At 23.7% G+C, this 26491-nt stretch overlaps 1 protein-coding gene across 3 annotated transcripts in view; it reads right to left on the reverse strand.

Annotated features, from left to right (window-relative positions):
* Positions 1-341: 341 nt before the first annotated feature.
* The window catches only part of LOC112598765 (alpha-1,6-mannosyl-glycoprotein 2-beta-N-acetylglucosaminyltransferase), a 45063-nt gene continuing 18913 nt past the window's right edge, over positions 342-26491 (reverse strand). Inside the window, exons 1-10 of one of the 3 annotated variants that reach the window (XM_025345364.1) lie at positions 25531-25821; positions 6704-6865; positions 6303-6517; positions 5157-5372; positions 4583-4824; positions 4278-4423; positions 3709-3866; positions 3418-3522; positions 833-1047; positions 342-766 (exon numbers count right to left, since the gene is read on the reverse strand). In XM_025345364.1, the coding sequence (XP_025201149.1) occupies positions 556-766; positions 833-1047; positions 3418-3522; positions 3709-3866; positions 4278-4423; positions 4583-4824; positions 5157-5372; positions 6303-6517; positions 6704-6749 (1554 nt within the window). In that variant the 5' untranslated portion in view covers positions 6750-6865; positions 25531-25821 and the 3' untranslated portion in view covers positions 342-555. Of the gene's footprint in view, positions 767-832; positions 1048-3417; positions 3523-3708; positions 3867-4277; positions 4424-4582; positions 4825-5156; positions 5373-6302; positions 6518-6703; positions 6866-25530; positions 25822-26491 lie in introns of those variants that run through there. The other 2 variants (XM_025345365.1, XM_025345366.1) reach the window with 2 other exon arrangements.

Consider the following 26491-nt stretch of genomic DNA (forward strand, 5'->3'; position numbering starts at 1 on the left):
ATACAAAATACATGTTTTATGTAGTACAATAAGATGTACTCTATTTTTTTTTTCAGTTGCTATGTTGAATAGGATAAAGTTAAGTATTTATTTTTTGTGTCAATATAAAACTTATTAGTTATACCGACAATATAATTTAAAAATCACTATGGTATATAAATTCATACCAAATAAAACCAATAGTGATATTTAAAAAATATTATGAATGCATTAATATATAAATAATGTATTAGTTATCAAACCTTAAATATAACTTATAGTAGTTGCCGTACTACATAAAAATAAAACTCTTGAGCGCAATTATGGCAACAATATACATAAAAATCAAATTTCACCCAATAAAAAAATAATAATAACTGAACAAAAATAATGATAATAATAATAATAAAAACAATACAATAAATAAGACTTGGTTCAAGCATAGACATAACAATACATATTACAAAATTACAATATTGAATATTATGTCTACACATTTAGGAGGTCTATACTCCATAATATAGGAACTTATCTATTTCTTTAATATAATAAATATTAAAAATTAAGTGCCAAATGTCACCAAAGGCGATTTACCATTTGCAAACATAGTTTATGATCACGAACATCACCCCATCCACCATTTCCTTTGTGCAATACTTTTTTTTTGATTGGAGCATAGGTTACTTCTAATTTCTCTGGAAATAAATATTTATATACTGAACTAAGCAGTTTTTGAACTTTAGCTATGAGCGCCATATCAAAACAACTTTTTTTATGATGAACACCGCTATACAAGAAAAATAATTTACATTATTATTTTATACATGAATGTTTTAATTTTATGAACACTTACCATTCACCAATATGAAATACTCTAGGAGCTTTGAGGACAAACACTTTAAACTCATGGCTAAGACAATTATTGGATACACTCTGCAGACTCCAATCCCAGTTGTAATCATCATATTTGCAGAATGTATCAGCACAATCAACAAACTGTTTCCAAACAGTTCGATTATATGCCATACCCATATTATGCTTGCTGCTAATCCATTGAGAAATTTCAGCCTAAAATTTTTTAAATATTATACAAATTGTTCATGAATTTAAATGTAAATGAAACATGTATATTATTTAAATTACTTTATTTTTATTTATTAATAAAAAATCTAACACAAAATGAAACAATAAATTCACATGCTTAAAAAAACCTTATTATTATCAAAACATACATATAACTAATAATATTAGCTAAAGTATGTTCTTCAATCACAATGCAATGCATTAACTAAAGTAATTCAAGAACCAACTACTGTTAAATAAATCAATGCAACATTTTTATAGCAACCACTGAAAATAATTCTATAAAGTAATTATTATTAATTAACCTTTTTTCGTCTTTAAATCAATAGATGTTAATTTAAATTTATAAAATACATTTATAGTTTACACACTTAAAGAAAAAGATAAAACAAACAAGTAAAAAGTAAAAAAAACCTTTAAGTAATGAGTAATAATGCTAAGTTCTTTGACTTCTATCAACATTTAAATTAAGAGTTATATAATATACAAATACAATATGTAATTTATGCCACAAAAATAACTAATAATTGTTGTTACATCAACTATTTAAATGCTCAAATTAACATAACTAGAACAGTCAAAATATAAAATCAACACAAAGTACTACCTTAAAGATATTCCATATAAATTAACAGTAAAAAATGTAATTTATTATACATCAATCAAACAAATATAAACTAAAGAAAACTACATACTTTTAGGAGTGTAAGCCAAAAAATCCATTAAACAATGTTTTTGTTAAAATTAACAATAATTTTAGTACAATCATAATATTAAATATTAAAAAGAATTAACAGATATAACAAACATAAAATTGTTTTTTATAGATTTTATTAGTTTTATAAAAACAGTTTTAGAAACTAAATGCTTAATTGGTATAATAATACCTAAAGTATATTTGACAATTTATGTCATTTTCTTTCCATAAGACAGATTAATAGTTGTAAATTTAATAACATACAACTCTGAACAAGCAAACAATTCATGCTAATAATCAAAATTAATTTTGGTACCTAACTGTTAGCAATAATATCTCATAAAACTATAAATAATTAAATGATATGAACTATTTGAAGAATATCATACCTTGCTTGATAAAAATTACACAATCAGTAATCGCATTGAAAAAATTTAAGCTTCAAAGAAATAAAATAGTAATAATAATAATAATAATATTTATAAATTTTAAGTTTCTTAAAATTAAAGATTTTGTTAACTTTGTAAGTTTAGTACGTTTATTGTTGTTATTTAGTCTGTATTTTTATGCTATCGGGTATGTTAGATATTAAAAATTTAGTACTTTATCATTTTATTTTATATAAAAAATAAATTGCTAGGGTATTCAAAAATGAAATTAATTCAATTTATTTCAAGTTATTTTAAGTATTTTAATTGCTTATATAATGATAAAATTCTATTCTTATAAATATTCCATATTACAAGTATATATTTTTAGCAATATGAATAAATAGGTATTACTTAACTTGCATTAAAATTAATTTTTTTAATACTTTCTCTTAGTACCTATATGATATTATTGTAAATAATTAAACAAATTAAATTAAATTAACAAGTTATTTTAATTAGTTTGATTAATCAATTCAAGAGAAATTTAAATTATTAGCTTCTATGACTACTACTGAACCCTAAACAAATTTTATTAATTATGCAAAACAGACATTCAAAAGTATTAAGTATAATCAAGACACACATCCACGTCAATTGGCGAAATAATTGTATGGCTTATTGTAATGCAATTTAAACAGTTTTATTTATTTAGCTAGTTGGGTAAATGTCCACTTATTAATTTTAATTAGTAAATTACCATTAGTACAAACGAACTAAGATTGATAGCCGATAGGAATACATTTTACCTTATTCCTTAAATTAAACGTATTGATAAACTGCATGGCGGACAAGTCGCGTAGAGGCTTCTAACTAATAACCAACAGTTCAAGGTTAATGCACCTAAATTACTACATATACTTATGAAACAAATTTATTCTCAGCAATCTGCGTTTTAAAACATATTTAATTCATGTTGCACACTTTTCTGTATGTGAGATAAAAAAGTAATAAAATGCAACTATACGAAAAACATCTAATAAATACATTGGATTTTTTAAAAGTATAATTACATTAAACCGGTAGCGATTATAGTAGGCAATATGCAATATGCATGCAGATATTTTTATATCGAATATGAAAATAATACTTTTTTTAGCGGGTTCAATTATTAATATAAAATGAAAAAAATACAGAAACTAAAATTGGGTTATAGGAATAATTAATAGGATTAGATAATATATGCATGCAAAAAAAGTATATAGGTACAAGTAAGGAAAACTGTTCAACCTTATCATAATGTGAAAATGAAGGAACTATTTTAAAACTCCAAGTCGGCGGTGTTAATTCTGCAGCAAATATTTGCTGTCGACGTATTACCCTTAAAATATCCTTCTATTATACGTCGATTTTGTTTATGCGTTTATGTAAAGTATTGTGTGTGTTTCAAAATCGATCCAAAACCGCAACAGTCATAATGAAAAAATTGTCATCAATTAACACCGTATTATATTCAACATAAATGTCACAGAGGTCATGGATATCATATACATATGTAAATATAAAAGTATTGTAACGTACCTTTGCTTCTCCATAAAAATTGTATGTTTTCAAGTATGTTCCTAACGACAATATACTGCACTGTGGGCACGCCACGCTACATGATTTTTCCATCAACTTAAGCATGTATATGAAATCTTCTGCTACATAATGGTCGTCTTCCAAAAATAAGATTGGGCCTGAAAATTATATTTAAATGATATATAAATATCGTTCGACTAATTCATAAACAGAAGTTTAAAGATGTCTTAGATCTCGAAACAACCTCCTCCAAAAAAAAAAATCTTAGTTTAAAAAATCTAAATATTTTAAAATTTGATAATTATACCTAAGTATATTAAAAAATTCCCAAATCAAAATTTATTATTTAAGGAAAAATAGAGATAGTCATGCTTTGTGAATCATTCTGTACCTACGTATATAAATATATTACATTGATAATATTGCAATTTTTGCGAAAAAAAATAAATCGACACAGTATTTGACCACCGTTAAAACATATGGAATATAGATAGGTTACAAATATATTGCCACATCTGAATTCGTTACATATTCGAGATCCAGAGGTAAGCGACGAATCCGTTACACACCTGAATAATTACTGACAATGTCCAATTCATTGAACACCCTGTTTGCTTTCCACCACCAATGATGTTTGGTTTGGGTGAATTTCGCCTCTCGGTAATGACCGTATTGATCCGGATGCATGGCGTTGATACACTTCCGTTTAACCGCACTATGTGGCATAAAGGAAAACAAAAATAGAAAAAAAGAAACATACGTTAATATCATAATATTTAATAATTTAACTTAAGTATAAGGAAGGTTCAGCATTTTTTTATAATTATTAACATATATTATTACAATAAATATTAAATGTTATTTGAATAATTACTCTGATTTGGAAATATCTCTGGGACAGTCTTCTGGAGATTCACCAGGAAATGAAACCGGATGCGTTTGTATAGAATACGGATAAAATATCTGCATGGTTTTGCAAAAGTCTATCATCTGTATCAGTTCGTTTATTTGTTCATCATAATGGTCATGACTGAATATTAGCAATGCATTTTCGATGCCCCGCGCCCTAGCCAGACTCACTATGGTGTGCCGAAGATACATAATACGCGTGTGGACCTAAAAAACAATCAATTCAACATACATCGTATATATATATATACAGGCTATAGAATTATGACAATATTATAAAAATATCATATAATTACAGTCATTACATTCTATCATTTCCTGGCCGTTAGGCAGGTGTCAAATACTCATTCAGAAATGTATAATAAGTCTTATATTATGTATATTTAAAAATAATAAACATTATAAGTACGCGAAAACACATGAATGACATTTCTATTCATAGTACGAATTAATTATAGTACACAATTATGCATTCAGCATTTGTAAGTCCATAAATATATAATGTATAAAGGTACATATCGAATAATTTAGTTGCATACTTGTATGACAATGACTAGAGAATCGTTTTGTAATGGGCCATATACATCTTCGTTGAAAACGATCTGTTTGGAGTTTTGCTGATCAATCAAACGTCGTATTTCGGATGCGTTCAGACTGGCAGTCGTTGCAACGTGTTCGCTGGCGTTTCCGGGCAATATGGCCTGATGCGGACGGTCACCACGCTGGGGCAACGCGACCAAGTACTTGTGCAAATGCTGTATACATAAAATATATAAATACAAAAAATTAGAAAATAAAAAAAAATGGTAAAATAGAACAATATGATTTTTATAAAATTAAATAATTTTATTTATGCATTTATTTAGCCAATGGATTCCGATGAGATACATCTTACTAATATTTGATTTAATATTATAGAGGTTTGGTATACAGTACCTATTATATCATCAGATCCGTTTTGTACTTATAAAGTCAAATGCAATTATACTAATGACAGCCCTGACATTTAATTTTTTAAACTACCACTGGTTACGACATATACATGGTTAAATATATATACATACTTAATACATATATATATATATATATATATATATATATATATAGTATAAACTATCATAAGGTTTATAGTACACACGTAAAACCTACATGTAAGCTTGATACAATTATTATGCAGGTATATATATATATATAATCAATACAATATTATATCGTGCAGGAGAAACGAAATTGAACACGAGTATCCGCCTATGATTTGACTTCAAATATCCGATATAAACATGTAGTAGATAATGCATAAATATCATTAAAAGAGCATGAAACAGGTTATACGTATATTATACGTGAATATAGATTAGATTAATCAAATTGTTATTAAAAGTAAAGAGTACTTTATTTTGAATAAGAATATTAAGGTAAATGTAGAACATATTTTAGCATCAAAAAATAAATACGTAATGTATTACTTAAAAGTAAAATAAAAATATCAATAAAATTTGAAAGCTATAATTAAAAAACCATCGAAATTTATCGTGAAAATAAATAAATATCTATAAAAATATTAAATAAATAAATAATATATACCAATATTATTCTGTAATCAAAATTCTATAGCTCATTAGTCATTATACAGGATGATTCAAAAAGTATGATTAATATTGTTTGTATGCACATATAAATCGCACCTGTGGAACCAGTTGGAGCATAGAATCATTAGCGTCCAGTAGTCCGTCCGGCTTGGCTAGTATCTGTAACGTCTCGTTGTCGGCTACGTCAGACATGTGCATCTGTACCCAGAAGAATGTGAGACAAAATATCAGTATGACGGTGCGTAAACAAATGCCAATACCCAGCTTCCGACACACGGCAATGATTTTCTGTCGCAACGTCCGCACCACGTCTATATTAAAACAAGCACGATTGCCGAACATATAATACTTTATTATATTATTATGTATACGTATTAATATTAACTACGTTACTGCATCGTTATAATATGTTATAGGCAATATACATTCCATCTAATGCTAAGACTATATCGTGAGAAAAAGTGTGTATATAATATATATAATGTATTGTATCATACCGATCGCCATTTCAAATTTGATTATTTCAGTCACTTTAACAACCATTTTTTCGCGTGTCTTCTGAATGTATGTGCAACGCAAAAGCCCAAGAACGACGGACACGGATCAAAAAGTGGTTCATCCACTAAATGCGCGTCCGCGGTACTCTGCTGGTTTTGCACCTGAAAATTGTAAAAAAAACAACACACATTATTATCAAATGCAACCGTAAAACGATTTTTGACTATTAAAAATTAATTTAAATGCAAATATAGACCTAATTTAATTATATGAAACAAGTAATTTATTAGATTTTTCATAATAATAAAATATAGAAAAAAAATATTAATACACCTGTCATCATTTTTATCGACCATCAACTAAATGGTTAATAACTCAATCCAAGCAATACAATGGTTGATTCATTAATATGTTTTGGCGGGTAACATTCGATCAATCAATTACAATAGCCATTTATAGTCAATACTCTATAATTAACGCTTTGATTTCATGTTTCTCTTTATTTTAAATAATAGCAAGGTAATAATAGCCATTTTATTTTTTTAACATAGAGCTTTTTCTCGCGTATAGAATACATTATGTTTAATAAATATTTATATATTAACTTTTAAAATCATATTATAATTATAATCGATTAAATATTCTAAACTTGAGTATAAAATATTCTGTAACTTAACGTACGTACGTCAAATGCATTTTAATATTGTTATACCTATGCTCATATTATAAAATATTAACACAATGTCACAATACCAAAATGCTAACATTATATACAATATATGATCGTAAAACATTTAAAATTTTTGTTTAATGGGTATACATACTAATTACTATTATTATCACAAGTATTATTTTACAATAATTGAAATTTAAAATAAAATGATGAAGCAAATATTATATTGTATACAAATAATTTACGATTATTATATGAAAATCAATTATATTATCTACAATTAAAATTAATTAAATTATACCTATACCTACAAGATATATTTCAATGAAAAATCGAAAAATTAAAATTATTTGAAAAACTGAACGCATGACATGTATGACCGATACAGTAATATCATGCATCGATCCCAATGTATTAAAAATCGAGGACATATCACGAAATGCTGAACGCTAATCAAAAATATATTGCCATTTAAAAATAATATTAAAAATTATTTCGAAAAATTTAAGTCTAAATTTCTATAAAATAAATACGATTTAGTAAATAATTTCACAAAGTAAAATATAATGAGTTTTTTAAAGTTATGAAAAAAAAAAATTAATTTTTTCTTAGATACTTGAACAATAAAATTAGTCTTATTATATTTTGCTAACTATATACAATAATTAAAATTAAAATAGTATCTATATTATCACATTATATCTTTTAAAGATTTACAATTTTAAAATGCAATTTTGATTTTGAGTTTTTTATTATCAAATCTTAGCTAAAGAACTTAAACTTGACATTTTAATAGTACCTAGTTTCCTCATATATATACATGTAATCGATGAATTTACAAAATGTTAGTATTTGTAGTACCTATATGTATACATAATTTTTTTTTTCATTTTTATTTATTTCACATTATAAAAATAAACTATATTTTTAGAATAAGTTCATCCTTTATTATAAACTTTAAATATTGTTGTTGAAACTCCATATATATATTATGTGTGTGTGTATTAAGAAAATCTAGAGATTAAGTTTTTTTTTTTAAATAAAACGACATTTAATTCTAAGATTCAAAATTCTAATGATTCCATTCAATAAATGTATATACTTATATACTATTAAATATGGATATTGAAATCTTAACACGTCATGTTCACATCGTTATATAGGCTCTCAAAATTAGTCCTGAAATAGAGATTACGTAGCGAGAAAGAAAAATAAATAATCGTCAAGAAAATAAAAATAAAAAACAAATAAAACCACCCATAACAAAATTATGCCAAAATCGTGTAAATAATGAGATATTCATGGGGTTTTAGGTAGAAACAAAAATATTTTTTTGCAACCTTTAGTTTTCGTTCAATTTAGTTTTGCTTTTGTCGATTTCAGCAAATACCCGGTTCATATAATAGTATATTACATTATACAATAAAACGTTCTCTCTGTTTCCTTCAGAATAGTGTTTTAAGCGTCATTTCACTGTATGTACCGCATATAGTAAAAGTAATTTAGAAATGTATTACATATGAATTTGTAAAAACAATAAAATTGACGATATAAATTATCAAGTGATCCGTAGAGTAGACTTGACTGCTTAGCGATACTGCGGATTTATGACGCGACATTGTTATCTAATCGACCCAGGTCTACGCCCACATGTCATGTCAGCGACTGTAAAGGGTGAATTTAGTTTGTACTATTTGTTTTTTTTAAATAATATAGACACTAAATAATCTTTAATGTACTATAAAAACAATATTATAGCCAACTTTACTGCAGTATTAAGATGTGTAAAAAATATATAATTTAAAGAATATAAACTATGTTATGTGAAATTCCTTAATGATAATAGTGTTTAAAAAATGAAACTTTGTTTTTGAACTTTTTAGCATTTTATAAAGTTTAAGTGTTAATTTAGGTAATTTAAAATATTATATGTATCTCAAGAAATGGGCATCGCTGATTTATACCAAAATAAAAAAAGGTATATTTTTTCCGACAGTCAATTTGCGAAAAATGTACCTGGTATAGTTATAATAAAGTATTATATTTTTTTCTCAAATAATAATCAATACAATTTTATTTAAATTATAGTCAATTGTACGAATATTTAAAAATAATAACCAACAATACAAATTATTTTAAGCAATAGGTAATAAATAGTAAGTACATATTTTTTTGAAAATGATAAGATATCGATAATAATAGTAAATTGTATGAATTTTTTTTAAATAATAATCAACAATACACATTTTAATCTTCGTTTTTAAAAGTAGTAAAATTTATATCGATCAATGCTTAATGAACATCAAACACAGATTTAGGTTTTGAAGAAAAAGATTTTTTACAAGCATAGTAAATACTTTTTCGTAAAATCTGAATCAATTGTATAGTTATTCATTTCAGTTAAAATAATTTTCCTAGAACGAATACTTATGTCTATGACAGACACACGCTTATATGCAGCAGTTATATTTAAAATGTATAGACTTATAAAAATAACTTTTTTTATACGTTACAGATACGACATATTTTAAATATACAAATTATAACCAATTTTATAATTTTAAATTTTAACGCAGGTAAATATGACGCAAATGGGCTGTTGGAAAAAACATACCTTTTTTATTTGGCACAAACAGGCTGTACCGAAAACGAATTTTTTTTTTGGCACAAATAGGTAATCCCCAAGAAATTAAGTTAGATTTAACATAATAGTTTAACATATATAAAATAGTTAAAAATAAAATTTAATATAATCTATAGTCTTATATTTTTACATGTCGCGAATAACAATTCCAAGATAATGTAGATAACTGATTAAAAGAATTGATAATGAGTCTTTTCTAATTAAATTTTTCAATAGACTTATTAGACTTCCCTTAACATTAAAACATGTATTAAATTAATTAATGAAATTGAATTAAAAAAATGTTAAGTCATTTTTTATTGGCGTTGATATATGGTCAAAAAGAATTCTTTAAAGCAGTTTTTTTTTTATAAATTAACTCTACTAATAAATAACTATATTACATCTGATAAAATAATTTACTTTAACTAATGAAACATTAAATACAAAACGAAATTATTAACAAACGGATCATTAAACTTTGCACCTAATATGATAACTAAATTTAACAAGAAAACAAACTAATTTGAAGATAATAGATATAAATGAAATACATTATCATTTATAAGCATAAACACTAATTAAAAAATGTCTTTCATGACTACTTTTACTTAAAGGTTAATAAAGAGTAAAAATTATAACATAACAATTTTGATAAATCTTAATTAATGGAGAACTTCATCAAACAATTTTTAATACGCACGAATTATTAAAAAGTAGCTTTATACCAAATTTTTTGCTTTAAAACAAGGATATAAGATTGTAATTAAAACAATTAATCTCATCTAAAATTGAATACAAGGTTCATTCACTACAATAATACTATTAGAAAATATATATATATATCAGCGCAAATAGGCATAAAGTTGTGGTATGTAGTTAATGTTAGCCATGTAATGTATCGTTATTATATTATTTAAACCATAAAACTTGAGAGTGCTTAGATATAAATAAATAAATTTACTACGTGATGGTATATTTTTTTTATACAAGGACCTACATGTGTACTTAGAACTAACCTATTAAAATACAACCAATTTTTATTTAAATAAAACTAAATTAATTATTATAAATTTGTTATTTGTATCCTTGACCTTTATACTTTTAAATATTAAATTCATTCAAATTATATGTACACATTTTCTTCAATTGTTTTACTAATGGCATGCAATGATATGCTGATTTTTACGTTATTACAGTCATTACCTAAAAATAAGTAATAATGACCATGAAATATTTAAAAAAACTAATATATCTTTTATTTGAAAAAGAAAAACTTATGGTAATTTTTTTTAAATAGTTAAATAAGTTAGGTACTTACATATTTTTACTAAAATTTAAACACAATATCTATTGTCCTTAATCATTTTTTTTGTCAGTCATTAAACTAAATAATACACGTTCCGGTATAATCTTTATACTTTAGATATAATATTAAGTCAAAATTATATAACCATGTTATTTTTATGATATAAATATTAAGCTTAAAACAATTATAGTACTGAAACTGGTTGTTGAATACTATTCACTAAAGCAAATGTTTTGAAATTTTAAAACAATTGATAAATTTGTGATGAAAAACAATTGTGAAGAAAGCTCAGTTTACTAAAAATGTGATTTAAATTTAATTGAAAATCAGATATTTAAATACTATTGTAGTGTTCGATTCTCAATTAACGCAAAAATGAAAAATAAAACTTTTGCCTAAAAAGCTACTTTATAAAAACTTCATAAAAAATACAGCAATTAAAAAACAAATATTATAGCATTTCAGTTTAACTAGGAGTATAAAAATATTTAATTATTCAAAAATCAACAATTTTAATTACAATTAAAAAATAGTAAATAATTAATCTGTGTCAATTCATTTAAAATTAAAGCATTTAAATATGATTCAATATGAATTTTATTTCTGTTAAAACTATACAAAATATACGAGTAGTACAATAATATAATACTCTATATAAAACAAAGTTTTAAAATATTTAAACAATTCCTAAACTAAAAGTGTATTCACAATAACAAAAGTACATTGTATAGCACTACTCAGAATCTAAAAAAAATCTATTATTTTAATTATGTTGGTCGATACTTTATAACCAAAATACCTAAATAAAACCAAAACAAAACGAATAAATTACGGTCAGTGGCGTACGCAGAATTCGTTTATGGGTGGGGGGGGGTTAACATTTATAAACATATATGTGGATAAAAAACCTTTGTTAATTGTAATATTCCATAAAATAAATCATTATATATGTTTTCTTATGGGGGTTAAAACCCCTACCCCCCCCCGTCAATACGTCACTGAAGTACGTCTATATAAGTGAAAATACCTTACCAAACAAAGTATGTATTTTTGTCATCAGACGTCGATTATTTATCTAATTTTATAATTATCAGCGTAATTTTATTTATTAAGTAAATTAAATAACTAATAAGCCAGTGATCTCGTTGATATAAATAATGCGTATAAAGATTTTAACAAAAACATTGTCGTATAATTTAAAATTGCATTCAATGTTTATAATTTCCAACCTCTTTCTAAATATGTTTCTTTAAAGATCAGCTATTATCAATCAAGAAATCACGAATCCCTTGAGGTTACTAATTTTTAATTTAAGGTAGCCAATAAATATAAAATATTTGTGTATATAGAAGAAAAATAATTTTAAAGGCCGTGACAAAATAGAAATTTTTATTTGGGGGTAATCTAAAGTAGTACCTATTTGTGATATAGACAAACTGAGATCTGTAATGACAAAAGTATACGTAGGATACCCATAATATGTTACATTAAACATAATATGGTGATTTAAAAGTTTTAATAATAATTAATATAAATCTATCAATATTTATAATTTTATTTAAATTGTCTAAATATAATAAATAGGTTCTGGATCTAATATTACATGTTTTATATTTTATTAAATCATATTTAAGGGTTATTAAATCAATGACCTTTTGATAACTGAAAAATAACTTGTTTAAATTTTTTAGTAGGTGCATCAAAATTTACAAACCAATTATCCACCAATATACAGTAAAAAATGCAGTTTTCATTTTAAAAACAAAAGTTTATAGAATTAATAAAAAAACTCAAGAATTTGAATAAATACATTTTTTAATTAAAAATATACAGCTATACATACTTGGTGAATTATCACCAAGGTATTTAACTCGTAACATATAATACAAAACAAAACTACAAAACTAAATTCACCAAAACAATATATGTATTGTATGTGTATATCAATACATATATCATATATTTGTACGTTGTTGTTTATCTATTTTCAATATATATATGATGTGCTTATACCTTATACCTTATACTTTTATAATAAACACATACAAAAAACATTTAGCGGTTTAAGCTATGTAATTGTCAAGGGAGCTGAGATATCAGTTAGATTTGGTAATGAAAGGAGTAAAACAACTTCAGAAATTTGCATTTGAACCCCGTACACGGACAGTTTAACGCTTGCCGGGCGCACAAAACCTGGGAATACCCCTACTCCTCAACCGACCCTTCTGCATACACCTGAACCCCTATTTGAATTCACCAGCGATGCAGCGTTCCAAACAACCGTTGTCACGACAACCTAGCAGTTCAATGTATATAATAATATAATATAACTTAACGCATCGTCTTCGTCTTTGCCGCCCCCACCCACGTAAATTTACGCGCATATTGTTCCAATGGTGCGGCGTAAATTGCAAACTGCACGGATGTCCATACTACACCGCCGCCACCGTCTGCCGATCACTGTTGTTAGATTATGTTATCATTAGTATATCATATACAAAATGTTGCACAAAGTAAGCTCATTTATATTTTATCCTTTAATTATACATTTTTTCAAAATCTGATTTATTGAATTTTTAAGAATAATAAAAAGCTACATTTTTTAATGCTTATATTTTTTGAGCCATTTAGGAAATGACTAACTGTAGCAATATAAATTTATTTTTTTCAATTAAGAATACCCCATGTTCAGTATTTTTTTTTTCAACAATTTACATTTACATTAAAATAATTTATTTTATTTTTCAATCAAATAAGTCGCTGTGTAATATAGATATTTAGTATACTTCGTTATTGAGTAAGTCATTCAGATACTTACGATTTTCGATATTCTATACGAAAAATGATTTGTGGAGCTCTATTTTTAAGCATAATTTAATAATTTATAATTAATTTGTATTACTAATAGTAATAATAATAAGATAAATTAATAATCAAGGAATGAGCGTGTTTGGTAAATCACCCTATATATTATTATACGATATATATTATTAGACTTATTACTATGCAGCGGAACATTGTACTTAATAAGTTGGGTAATATATTAGAAATACACGCGAAGAGTTATAGTTAAAAAACTACATTTAATCAATAATAATGTACTGCGGGCGATTTACTAATTTTATTTTTATGTGTGAGAAACCACTTTCAATCAGATTTAATAATATAATATTACAATATTGGTATAACTTTGCACGTGTTAATACAATAATTAAGATGACGCTACACGTGGAAACGAATCTGACAAACGCTCAACAAAATGCATTGTTTAAGACAGATATTTTTATTAAACAGTACATTAAATTAAATTTAATCTAATCATCATTATAAATTATCAAAAATGGTTAAACTTAAATTATATAAAACAAAATAAAAACATTTTTGTAACGATTATTAGTTGTTAAATCATTTATAAATTAAATAAGTAATTTTTTCGTTTATAGGTATTTGACAATATGACATATGCACCTTTACGCTAAACAACATATGTTACCCTTTTATTTAACCAATCAGTATATTTTTTAGTTTTTGTATATACAGTCAAAAGTTTTTTATCCTTTACTATTATATATTTTTATAACTTTTACGAAATAGATATTTAAGTTTTACAAATATTTTAAATGTTAACTGGTTATATCATACCATGTTAAAAAGAGTATAAAGGCATACTAAAAAATAAAAACATATTCAGATATATCTGTTTGACGTATAATCTGTATAACAGTAACTTATACTCTAGCCTATAATCACAGAATTCCGTTTTAATTTTTAGTTAGAACTTTAGAATATTGAAAAACGAGCAAGTGCATATAGATAAAGTGAAACTTATGTGAAGCTAATGTCAAAACCAAAATATAAAATAAAAACAGAATTGTATAAATAGTTAAAATAATGAATTATCATAAATATATACAAAATACAATTATAGTGTATAATAATTTATGTTTTTCATGAAATTTTTAAATGATTTTAATTTAAAATCTCAGTATAGTTTAATGAGCTTTCAAAATATTATCATAGACACTAATTTAATTTAAAAATTATAAAAGACAAACAAAAAATATATTTAAAATTAAAACACTCTGCTCAGAATAAAAATATATTTTAAAAACTATTTTTAATTTTGCTAAGCACTTCATGAATGATTGATGACTATATTATAATATGACGTACTAATCCACTTTCAAGTGTTTGTATATATACATATTATACTACACTGCAATGTTTTAGTGTATAATTGCTAAAGTTGATTTTATATATAATATATTTCACTTTAAAAGTTTCTTTATACATACGTTTATTATAATTTTTATAATAATTTAAATTTAAAAATAATAATAATAACACATTAAGTTTTATATTTATTTTTCAAATATATTATGGTATGATTAAAAACCACCCATACATACATATATACATGTAGTATATTTATATCGAAATAATTTAAAAATTAAAATAAACAGAAACAGAAATAATATTCATTATTTTGACAATAATGAAAGACTTATCTGTACTTACAGCTATTGTTTCAGTGAAAATTATTTCTGTGGTCGAATATAGGTTTCGACTAGGTTTTTAGGTCAACGGACACCAAAGAAACAGATAACAAAAAATAATAAACCATATTATAAAAATGCAACTAAAAAGAAAAAATACATTAAATTAAAGGTAAAAATGTGTAAAACGGTAACTTTACATGGATAATAAATTTAAAATTCAATCAAAATCTGAAATACAATCAGGCTGTCCTTCGATTTTTGTATTGGTTGGTTCTGGTGAGTAATAAATTGAGATATTACTGATATTATTTTTTAATTATTTTACCATAATTTCAAAGAGATAGTTTCCTCTAATATATATCCCATGTACTTATTATTATTTTTTTCAAATAACCTAGGTATAATTGGGTACAGATTATAAAAGTTTCTTTCAAATTCAAGATAAAAGTAATAATATTATTCAAAATTAATTGTGTTTTGATTAACAATTTTAACAAAAATATTTCTATCCTAAATATTTTCTTTTCTTTAATATTATTCTTTTTTATCTGATTCCAAGCATTAGTATTCAATTTTAAATATAACCCGAATAAATTATTTATTATATTCAATATTTGTATTCGCCAATGCATGATAAAATAAAAAAAAACATAACTAGATATTTCAAGATACTACGATAGGATAGGAATAAAAACATTAAATTAAAGTCGGAACAGATCTATTTATTCTTTTCTTATATTCAATTTAAACCTTCTAATGGAATTTCGATATAATTTTATGGGATACCAATAATTTGAAAAAAATTTTCTATGGAAGTTCATTACCATGTCTTTACCATCTCTTCTACCTTGAGCAATAATTATTATTACAATATAATATACGTAATACATAATATACTTGTATATATAACAATAATAAAATTATTAAAACAAAATTTAATTTGCAGTTTATATCAATTTAAATTTTAAAATATTTACAAACACATCATACACTTTTGTTGAATTATGCAATTTATTAACCAATTACTCATACTTGGAAGTGCATATACTTGGTAGATACGCTATGTATACTAAATATAATTAGCTTAGCTAGTATAAGATTATTTCCTTTGGGTATTTCAATCATACAATTTTATAGCATTATTTACAAAATTTTAAACAATAAAGGCAATATAGTATTCAATTGTTCAATAATTAAAATAAATCATACTTATATACTTATATATTATACCGAGTATTGTACATATATTAAATAATCAATTCAACGTAATACCATAATAGCTAAGTCATAATTACACTCTAAAATAATGATCGTCTTATATTAAATCAATCACATCTTAAGAATAACTATACTAAAATTTGTTGCCCACACAAAAATAAGCGAATATAGTTATTAAAATACATTAACAACAGTATTAAATAGTAATTTTGAAACGATTTAATCTAATCAAAACATTTAAAAAAAAATAGCCAACAGAATACGAACATTAAACTATTAAAGTACTTTTGCTTATCATTTACTCTAAGAGTTAATTTATTGCCGATGGAAACTAGTATTTATTTTTAATTTTGATATTTTTATACGGTGGATATATTTGTTATTTATAATTCACAATAGTTAATCTTCTTAATTTTATAAGACGATGAATAAATAAAAATAAGTATCAATATAGATACAATTTGTTATTAGAGTAATTTATTTTACTATAGTAATACAATTGATCAATAATTATTTTGCGAAAACAATACTTTTGAAAATATTATTGAGTTTATAATACATAATAATATACGTAGGTACAAATTGGAAGTCCTCACGAATTATGTTTTTATACTATACAAAATAATGAATATGGTTATTTAAAATTTAAATATGTAATTTGGTCTAAATTCGAACTTACGAATAAAATAATTGTATTTATAAATTTTAAGATTTTTTAGCAAAAGAACTTACAAAAAAATTGCATGTTTGTATTTTAAATATTTTAATATAGTAATAAAAACAACTTGTGAGAGATTTTGTATTAAATTGTCCAGATTTATAACCGAGCAAAAACAATTTTAACATAATTTATACAAACAAAACTAAAGAAATCGAACATTTCTCATGCCTAAGTAACAGCTCAAAAAAGTCAACATAATTTAAAAGTTATACCATGTATAGAAAATGATAATATCATAATTTACAATTACAATTACCAACGGTAATTCGTTTTTTAAATACAACAAAATAACTAAAATTATTTCAATAGATAATTTACATGTTAATCATTCTCATTAATGTCATAAAAATGTTAAACTTCAAACACTTATAAAGATTAGTACCTAGTAAATTTATTTTTAATTATTTCAATTATAAACAACTTATAAGGAAACCTTGTAAAATATTTTCAAGGATTTTGACTAAGCAAAATTTTTTATTAATAATTAAAAAAAAAAAAACTAAAAAAAATTTAAAATTTCAACTGTTATAATTACTTATAAATATCTTGAAAACATATATTTTACGATACACAGAAAATTGTAACGTAAACACTAGGTGAAAATTTTCCTTTGGTTATTCATTATTTAATTATAATAAAATAAATAATTCAATTTTGACAAAAACTGGTCAAACATAAAAATGCATAATTTTTATCTTATATTATCTTGTTTATTTATATTATATATCATATACTTAGATTATTAACAATGAGTTTATTTCTTGTTTTCAACATAAAGATTATTTTCAGATCATTGTACGTTAGAGAGATATTTGAAATTGTTAAATCGATTTAAAATTTACCTATAGTTAAATAAAAAAATATTAAAATACAGAAAACTTACGTGTAATTTCTCATTATAATAAAATATTCAAATATATTTAAAACATTACTACAATAATTTAATTTTAGTCATAAATTTAACTGTTTATATAGTTAGTTAAGATTTAAATAAGACAAAATGATACATTTTGATAAACAAAATATACACAGATATGAAGTCCATTAAAATATATACTGAAACATCAGTACATAATATGAATAAACTTATTAAAATATTACTTACTTAACGTCCTTAACGACATATTTAAAACATAAATTATTTACTTATTTCCAAAATACATTAAACGTGCATGCGCGTGTATTAATTTAGTGAACAAATAATAAATTAAATATAAATAAAAAGTAGAACATTTACTGAATAATTAGTTTAGTCAAAATTTGCAAACTTTAAAAAAATTATTTAAATTATCTTTAGATACAAAATCGTATATTATGCAGTGGCGGCTCGTAGATAGGGGCGATGGGGCGATCGCCCCCTTCTAAAATTATCATTTATTACAAATGTATAAGTTTATTATCAATTTTTAATTTTATATTGTAGTATAATATTATCAAAAATAAAAATTGTGTTTTCTATAATATTTACATTATTAAGTATTATGAAAACATTATCAGATAACGGGAGTTTAAAAATAAATCATTCAACACTGTAGCTTCTGAAAATCGATAACCGATAACGATTTACCAAGATCCGCGAGCAGCGTATGCGATGCTTGGGTGATATTAAAAGTCGCTCGTCATAACTATGATCGGAATACAAAAACTAAGAAGGGGGAACACAATAATAATACTGCCGCCGGGGCGATGATTTTTATCGCCCGATACACATGGATTCCGAAATTGCGTATATTTATTATTTACTTTGTGCAGTCATAACTCGCAATCAATTATTTCAATTTGATATTTTTTTCCAAAAATATATACTGGAATTATTAAGTTTTTAATCATGGATTCATCCACAAATAAAAATTTTATTAAATTAATTTAATTAAATAACCATTATTAATATTATTTGTGTTCGATACCTACTTTCCATAAATAAGCAATTTTATATCGCCCTCCCACTTTCAAAGCACACAAGCCGCCACTGATATTATGTGTGCTATGGAATAAAGAAAAACTTTTAAGTCATAATGTCATAAATATGACTTAATTAATTTAAAAATATTTAATATCTATTAATTTAACTATCAGAGAATTTAGTTTTAATTCGAAAAAAATTAAAACTAATAGTTGCTTTCAAATTAAACAATTTTGCAACACCCAACTAAATCGTAACCTTAAAATAGTGACTAAATACTGGTTAAATTATCTATTATGTTGCAATAACTTCTGAAACCGTAATATGCAGGTTCTTCTAAAATTTTCAATTGGCGTAATATTTAAGGTCCTTGCGATTGATATTATATAATATTAAGTAAATAATAATAGCAATTGTTATTAATTTGAATCAAGAACAGAGGAATTCAAGTAATTTGTGTGAGGTAATCAATTAACCGGCTTTTCGGTATAATAATAAATAATTACACCGTGGACAATCGATTTCCGTTTTATTTTCATCTCGCCCGCTTTATTGTAATAGGCTTTACGCTCTATGGTTGAAAATATTAATCAAATACAAAGATTGATTAAACATTGCACATGCCACATAGAAGTTTTAAAGAAATACTGAAAATTCAAAATAACTTGGAAACCTAAAAACGGTAATTATTTGAAAATAACAAATCATTAAATATACATTATATTTTAATAATCTGAAACTTAATACTTTTTCAAAAATGTTAATGTATAAACATCACATATTGAACTGAGTAATTGTTTGTTCTATTAACAATTATTTTAAGATTTGAAGAGCGGTATAGTGCACTGCAAATTATGTAGCCTAGAAAATTATCTAGAATATTATTTACTTAGGTATCTATAGCTACATCTTAATTGCTATTACATTTTGCATTTGTACACTTTAGAACTTGATATTTTTACGTTACCATTTTAATATAAGTATACTGCTTCGGATTATGAATTTCAAAATGCAATATAATATAAGTTATTAAAAATGTTTTAAATTAATTTACCATCAAAAATAAAAGGAAAATAAATTTTTAGAAATACATGATTCTTATATTTTCCAAAAAAAATAATAAGTGTTTATTTTAAAATAATTGGCATAATTTAATATTTGTATATACATTATAACATAATAAGTATACTAAATATAACATTAATGTTGAGCCAATATAGAATCGTATTTACAAATAAATAATAATACATAGCTAAAAAAACTATTATTCATACTTGAGATTGTCAATCATAAGTAATTTGATGATTTCATTTAAACCATTGTATATTTAAATAATTTCGTAATAAAAAAGATAAATCAAAATTTATATAATATCACAATAAAAAAAAATTAAAGTTTAATGATGTTGTTATTTGTTACCTATTTAACCATTCAATTTATCAAAATTGCAACACAAGAAAAAAGAATTGAGAAGTGTAATATAATTGAATTATGAATAAATCAATAAACTTACAACTGTTGTAATTATTTTTTTATCAAAAAAATATAACCCTACTTACTTTCTCTTCCAATAACGCATAGATATCGCACCCCCAAAAATATTTAAAAGTAATATTAAATCATTTTTTTTAAAGTAGAAATAACATAGGCCACAGTTAGGATGTATTTTTATATTAGATTTTATAACAACTGTTAACTATAATATGTAAAACAATTTTGAACGGAAATAAGCTCACAATAATATGTTAATATTTCGTTTTAAAATTTAAAGTGTTAAACAATACGAAATTGCAATATGGTAGAAATACCTGTTAAACTTGAAATGTCTAATCATTGTCTAAAATCCAAATTATTAAAGGAAAATATTACCCTAAAATAAATATAATTTAACCATAATTTAAACTATAAATTTTTAACCAAATGATCAACTATAAAACATTCATAAAGTACCTGTTACACTTAAAATATAATTTTCTTTTAATTTTAAAATTGTTGTAAAATAGTTACATTTTTATAATTACCTTGAATATACTAATAATTTTAAAAGTTACAACTTAAAATATTAGTAAAATGAAAAGATACTGTCATATTAAATCTATTGTTGCTATTTCCTATTTTCTATTTAAATGGATTATGTATAATATGTAAATATATACATATAAATTACATAATTGTTAAAGGGGGAAGAGCATAAATTGAAGTTACATGATTAAGAAACCACCGAATAGTAACACTTAAATTACTTTTTTAATTCTAAAAAGTCAAATTCTATTTATTCATTAACTAATTTTATATTATTATTTGAATTATTAACTACTATTATTACATTTAATGCATTCATAATTTAATAAAACACACAATAACAATAAGCAATATAGAGAACTTAACATCTTAATTATATGTATAAAATTATATATATTTTTTTTTTTAAACTAAAAAGTAATAATAAAAATGTGTCAAGAGACGTTAGTTCTCAAAAAAAACAAAACAAAATAATAATCAAACAGACGGACAACTAATTAAAAAAATTTGCCACAGGGATTTTTAACAACAATGATACAAACAACAAAATATAAGTAGGTACAATGTGATATGAAAAATATGTATAATACAAACTTAATGAAATGTGTCAAGAGACAAAAAAAAAAAAAAAATTGTACCAAATTGTATTAGATGAGTAAAATACCAACAAAATAAATACATATCACTATTTTTCCATATCACTAATTCAACAGTCATAGTATATTAAATGTACAAATAAAATTAAATATCTATTATCATTAGTAATCTTGTAGGGCCATTGGTTTCTGGGTAAAAGTGATTCTTATTAGTTTAACGGCGAGAGGTCGTTTGTTTGAAAGTTATGTATACAAATGAAAAGTATTCAAATATAATCTATTAGAAAGTTTAAATGTTCGAATATATTTTCGATTATTCAAACATTTTTACTGTGGAATCAACAATTTAAATTTTTCTTTATCGCAAATTTGTGAATATGTTCAAATATGAAAATACAAAGATGGCTAAGAGTTAATGAAAATATTTAACTCAAAGTTAAGTTGGGTTAAAAGAGTACAAGATTGATAAGTTAGAAGTTAACTGTTAACAAATTAAAATTTAACTCGATAAGTTAAAATGTAATATAGAAAAAAATATTAATTCAGTTTAAAAAAAGCTACTCTATTTTCTTTTAATTAATATGTAAATCACGTACAAAATGACTATGTCTTTCTAATTTACTAAATCATAAACAATTTTATTGAACTTTTATCATAAAGTACATTGTACAGTGTAAATACCCTTTTACATTACAAGATACATTATTATTTATTAATTTTAACTATACACATCTCAAATTAATAATTCAACAAATATTATTTTTTTATGTATATATAATATAGAAAATGAAGGCAACATTGAGAACATTTGAGACAATGAAATTTATAATTCATAATTTTATTAAAATATCTCATAAAAAATTGTTTAATATCAATTGCAAAAAGCTAAGTTATTTAACATTTTAACTAGTTAATGCCCGCCTTTGGAAAAATATAACATCCCTATATAATACTATTCAAATATAAGTTCATTCGAATACAATCTATTTGAACACTCTTTATTAAAAAAAAATCATTTGAACATTTGACTGGTTCCCTAGTTTAATCGAGTTAAAAAATAAATGTATTAATGTATTATCATTGAATTGGATAATATTTCAATTTCAAATTTTATACCTAATGCTATGGTGACATACTAAAAATAATATAGGTATTGACTATTAAGAACCAAAACATAGTACCTATATTTAGTATTAGTATTTAGGATTAATATAATTGATAAAAAAAAAAAAAAACATTTCATATTAGGTATTTCTTATTCAACTTTATATTTAGATAGCTTTATTCTAACAATGAAGTATTTGAAGCTCAACTCAATGAAAGAGGGATTTAAAATTTTTAAATATACCATAGATTACCGTGAGGGGCTTCATCCATCATTCATAAAATCTATGATTAATTTAGATGTTTTGAACATTTATATTTGTTATTTATAATAAAATGTTATATAAGAAACAATTTAAATTTGTTATACCTACCTCATGTTAATCTAGCACCCAAAATTTTCTTTTTAATTTAATTATCAGATAAACTATTAAATATTAGTATTAAATTATTCTTAACACTGACCAATTAAAATGTATTACTGATTGTAATTAATAATTACTTTATTAATTATTTAAAATTAAAATATCTATTGCAAAAAGCCAACATAAAACACTAAAATAAAATTTAAAAAGTCAAGACGTGGTGAAAGCTATATCCTCCACTTTAAGTTATCCAAAATAAAACACAAAATTAATGAGACTAACTCATAACATTTAAATGTTTGAATAACTAGGTAATATAAAATAATTTGAAATAAAAATAAAATACATTAACCTAATGTTTCCTTTAAGCTATTATTTCATAATTTTAAGAATATTAATCTGTTATTTTTCTATTAAAAATATATTGATATTTGTTAGATCGTGTACTTAATTAATTTAATAAAACTATTTGTAAAAAAGAACAAAGGTATTATGGGAAACATAAGGTAACATAGGTACATACTTAAATATTTTTGATTATATAATTATATCAAATAAAAATGTATTTGATTAACATAGATATAACATGTAATATACCCTAGAATCCATTGCTTTTATATTACATAATTATTGATAAGTGATTTAATATAGTAAGTAATTATTTTTTATAAAACTACAACTGCAGTTATAACAATTTAGTAACAATAATAGATCTGTATTAAAATATAAAATACCTAATTAAAGTCCTTAGTGAACTTATGATAAAAATTATTAATGAAGCAAATAGTTTAATTATATATTCAAATTGATGTATTAATTAAGTTGTAAATATAATATGATATTCAGGTATTTTGTTTACTTATCACATTGTTTTAATAATCTAAGTAGCAATAGTTAATTGTAAACAAAAACTTATCAATAATTATGTATGTATAGCACTTAAAATAATAAGTTATCTAAAACATTAATGACATTTTTAACAGAAGGTACCTTTAAATTATTATATTTTCAACAATATCACAAAAAATACAAATTACCATATCAAATTAAACATTTTAAACTTAAAATAAATTTAACGGTAGGTACCTACCCGGAATTTGAAATTTTGATTAGAATAAATATGTTAGAATATATTTCTTAACAAGAGTACATAAGTTACATATTATGAATAAAATATTAAATAATAATTATACATAATATTAGTTACATTTAAATATTAATAATGAAAATTAATATGGTTTTCTTAATAGTCTATTGACTACCAAGTATTCAAGCACCAATATACTACATCATGATATCTTAACTTTAGTTAAAAATGGAAATTAATTTTTAACTTACTGTATATAATAGGTATATTATATTACAAATATGATTTATAAATATTAAAATGTATGTCTTAGATTGAGTAGATAACTAACTATGAATTTTTCAAAAGGTATAATTCAAATTTAAAATGTAATGCTTAAATTGCATGTAAATATATACAACAAAAACAAATAAGTACTTATGTAAAAATATTATTGAAATACCTATTCAACCAAGTAGAACTAGAATTTATTACTAATCAATATTCTAATCAAATGACCATCATTGTGTATAATTTTTTAAAAATAATGATACTCATGAAATGTGTAATACAAAACAATGTTATTATGTATTCTTCCTGTACATATGATCTAGAATGTAAGACATAGATCCAAAATTTTAATAACCAACTCTCAATGATAATTTAAAGTGGTATACAAACTACAATAAATACCTAATAATCATTATTATAAACTCGATTTACATACCTTCATATTCGACGTTCACGTCCAATTTACCGTGTAGTGAAGTCATCAAATCGGTTGTGTTGTACTCGTTGTTTCATTTTTACCATCGATAGTGATGTAAAAGAAAATAACTAACAGGTATGATTAATGTATTATAATAATATTATTATGATTTTAAAATCCCGGTTAGATACGATGAGGACGAACACAACGACTAACGAGCTTCGGACGGATCGCACGAGAATGATAAGACTACCATAATCACGGCTTCATGAAATGAAAGGTTCACCAGAAAAAAAAAACATAAACACCGGCGCGGCGGTGTGGATGACTCGCTATCCGCCCCGGCCGGCTGACCGACGTGCCCCAAGCGGCCAGTCGCAGCGTGTGACCTACAAACGCATCGACGAAGACCTTCACGAAAACCAATTCGCAAGTCTAATATTTATTAGAAATTAGAAATAACAATTCAATTATTTCCACAAATTTATCCACAATTGTTACTTGTTAGTGACTATAATATGCATAATACCTCATTAACACCTTAAATTTCTTCAATTTGTAATTTATCATAGATACCTACAGCTTACCAACCTACGTGCTTGCACAAATCTAATCATTTTGATTTTATTTAAAAAAAAAAAAAAAAAACAATGTAATGATTTAATGACTAAACGGAAAATTATTTAAAAGTATATTATTATAGGTATTACTTATTTATTAATATTTTTCGTCTATTTATTGGTTATTATATTAAATAAAATCATATTACAATGAATATGTTATAATTTAAAATAACATCTTTAAAAAAATATAGTCAGATCCCCCAACCTTGTGTCCTACTTTTTAAACCCTCTAAGAGCGTCAAAAATTATGTCAATTATTAAATAAATTTAAATATTAAACAATAGTCAATAAATTTATAAGTTTTGGAGAAACATAATTAAAAAAGTACAATTTTTCTTTTATTTACCTCCGGTAT

This window comes from Melanaphis sacchari, unplaced genomic scaffold (assembly GCF_002803265.2).
Source record: "Melanaphis sacchari strain LSU unplaced genomic scaffold, SCAv2.0 Contig4_pilon_pilon, whole genome shotgun sequence".
NCBI lineage: Eukaryota > Metazoa > Arthropoda > Insecta > Hemiptera > Aphididae > Melanaphis > Melanaphis sacchari.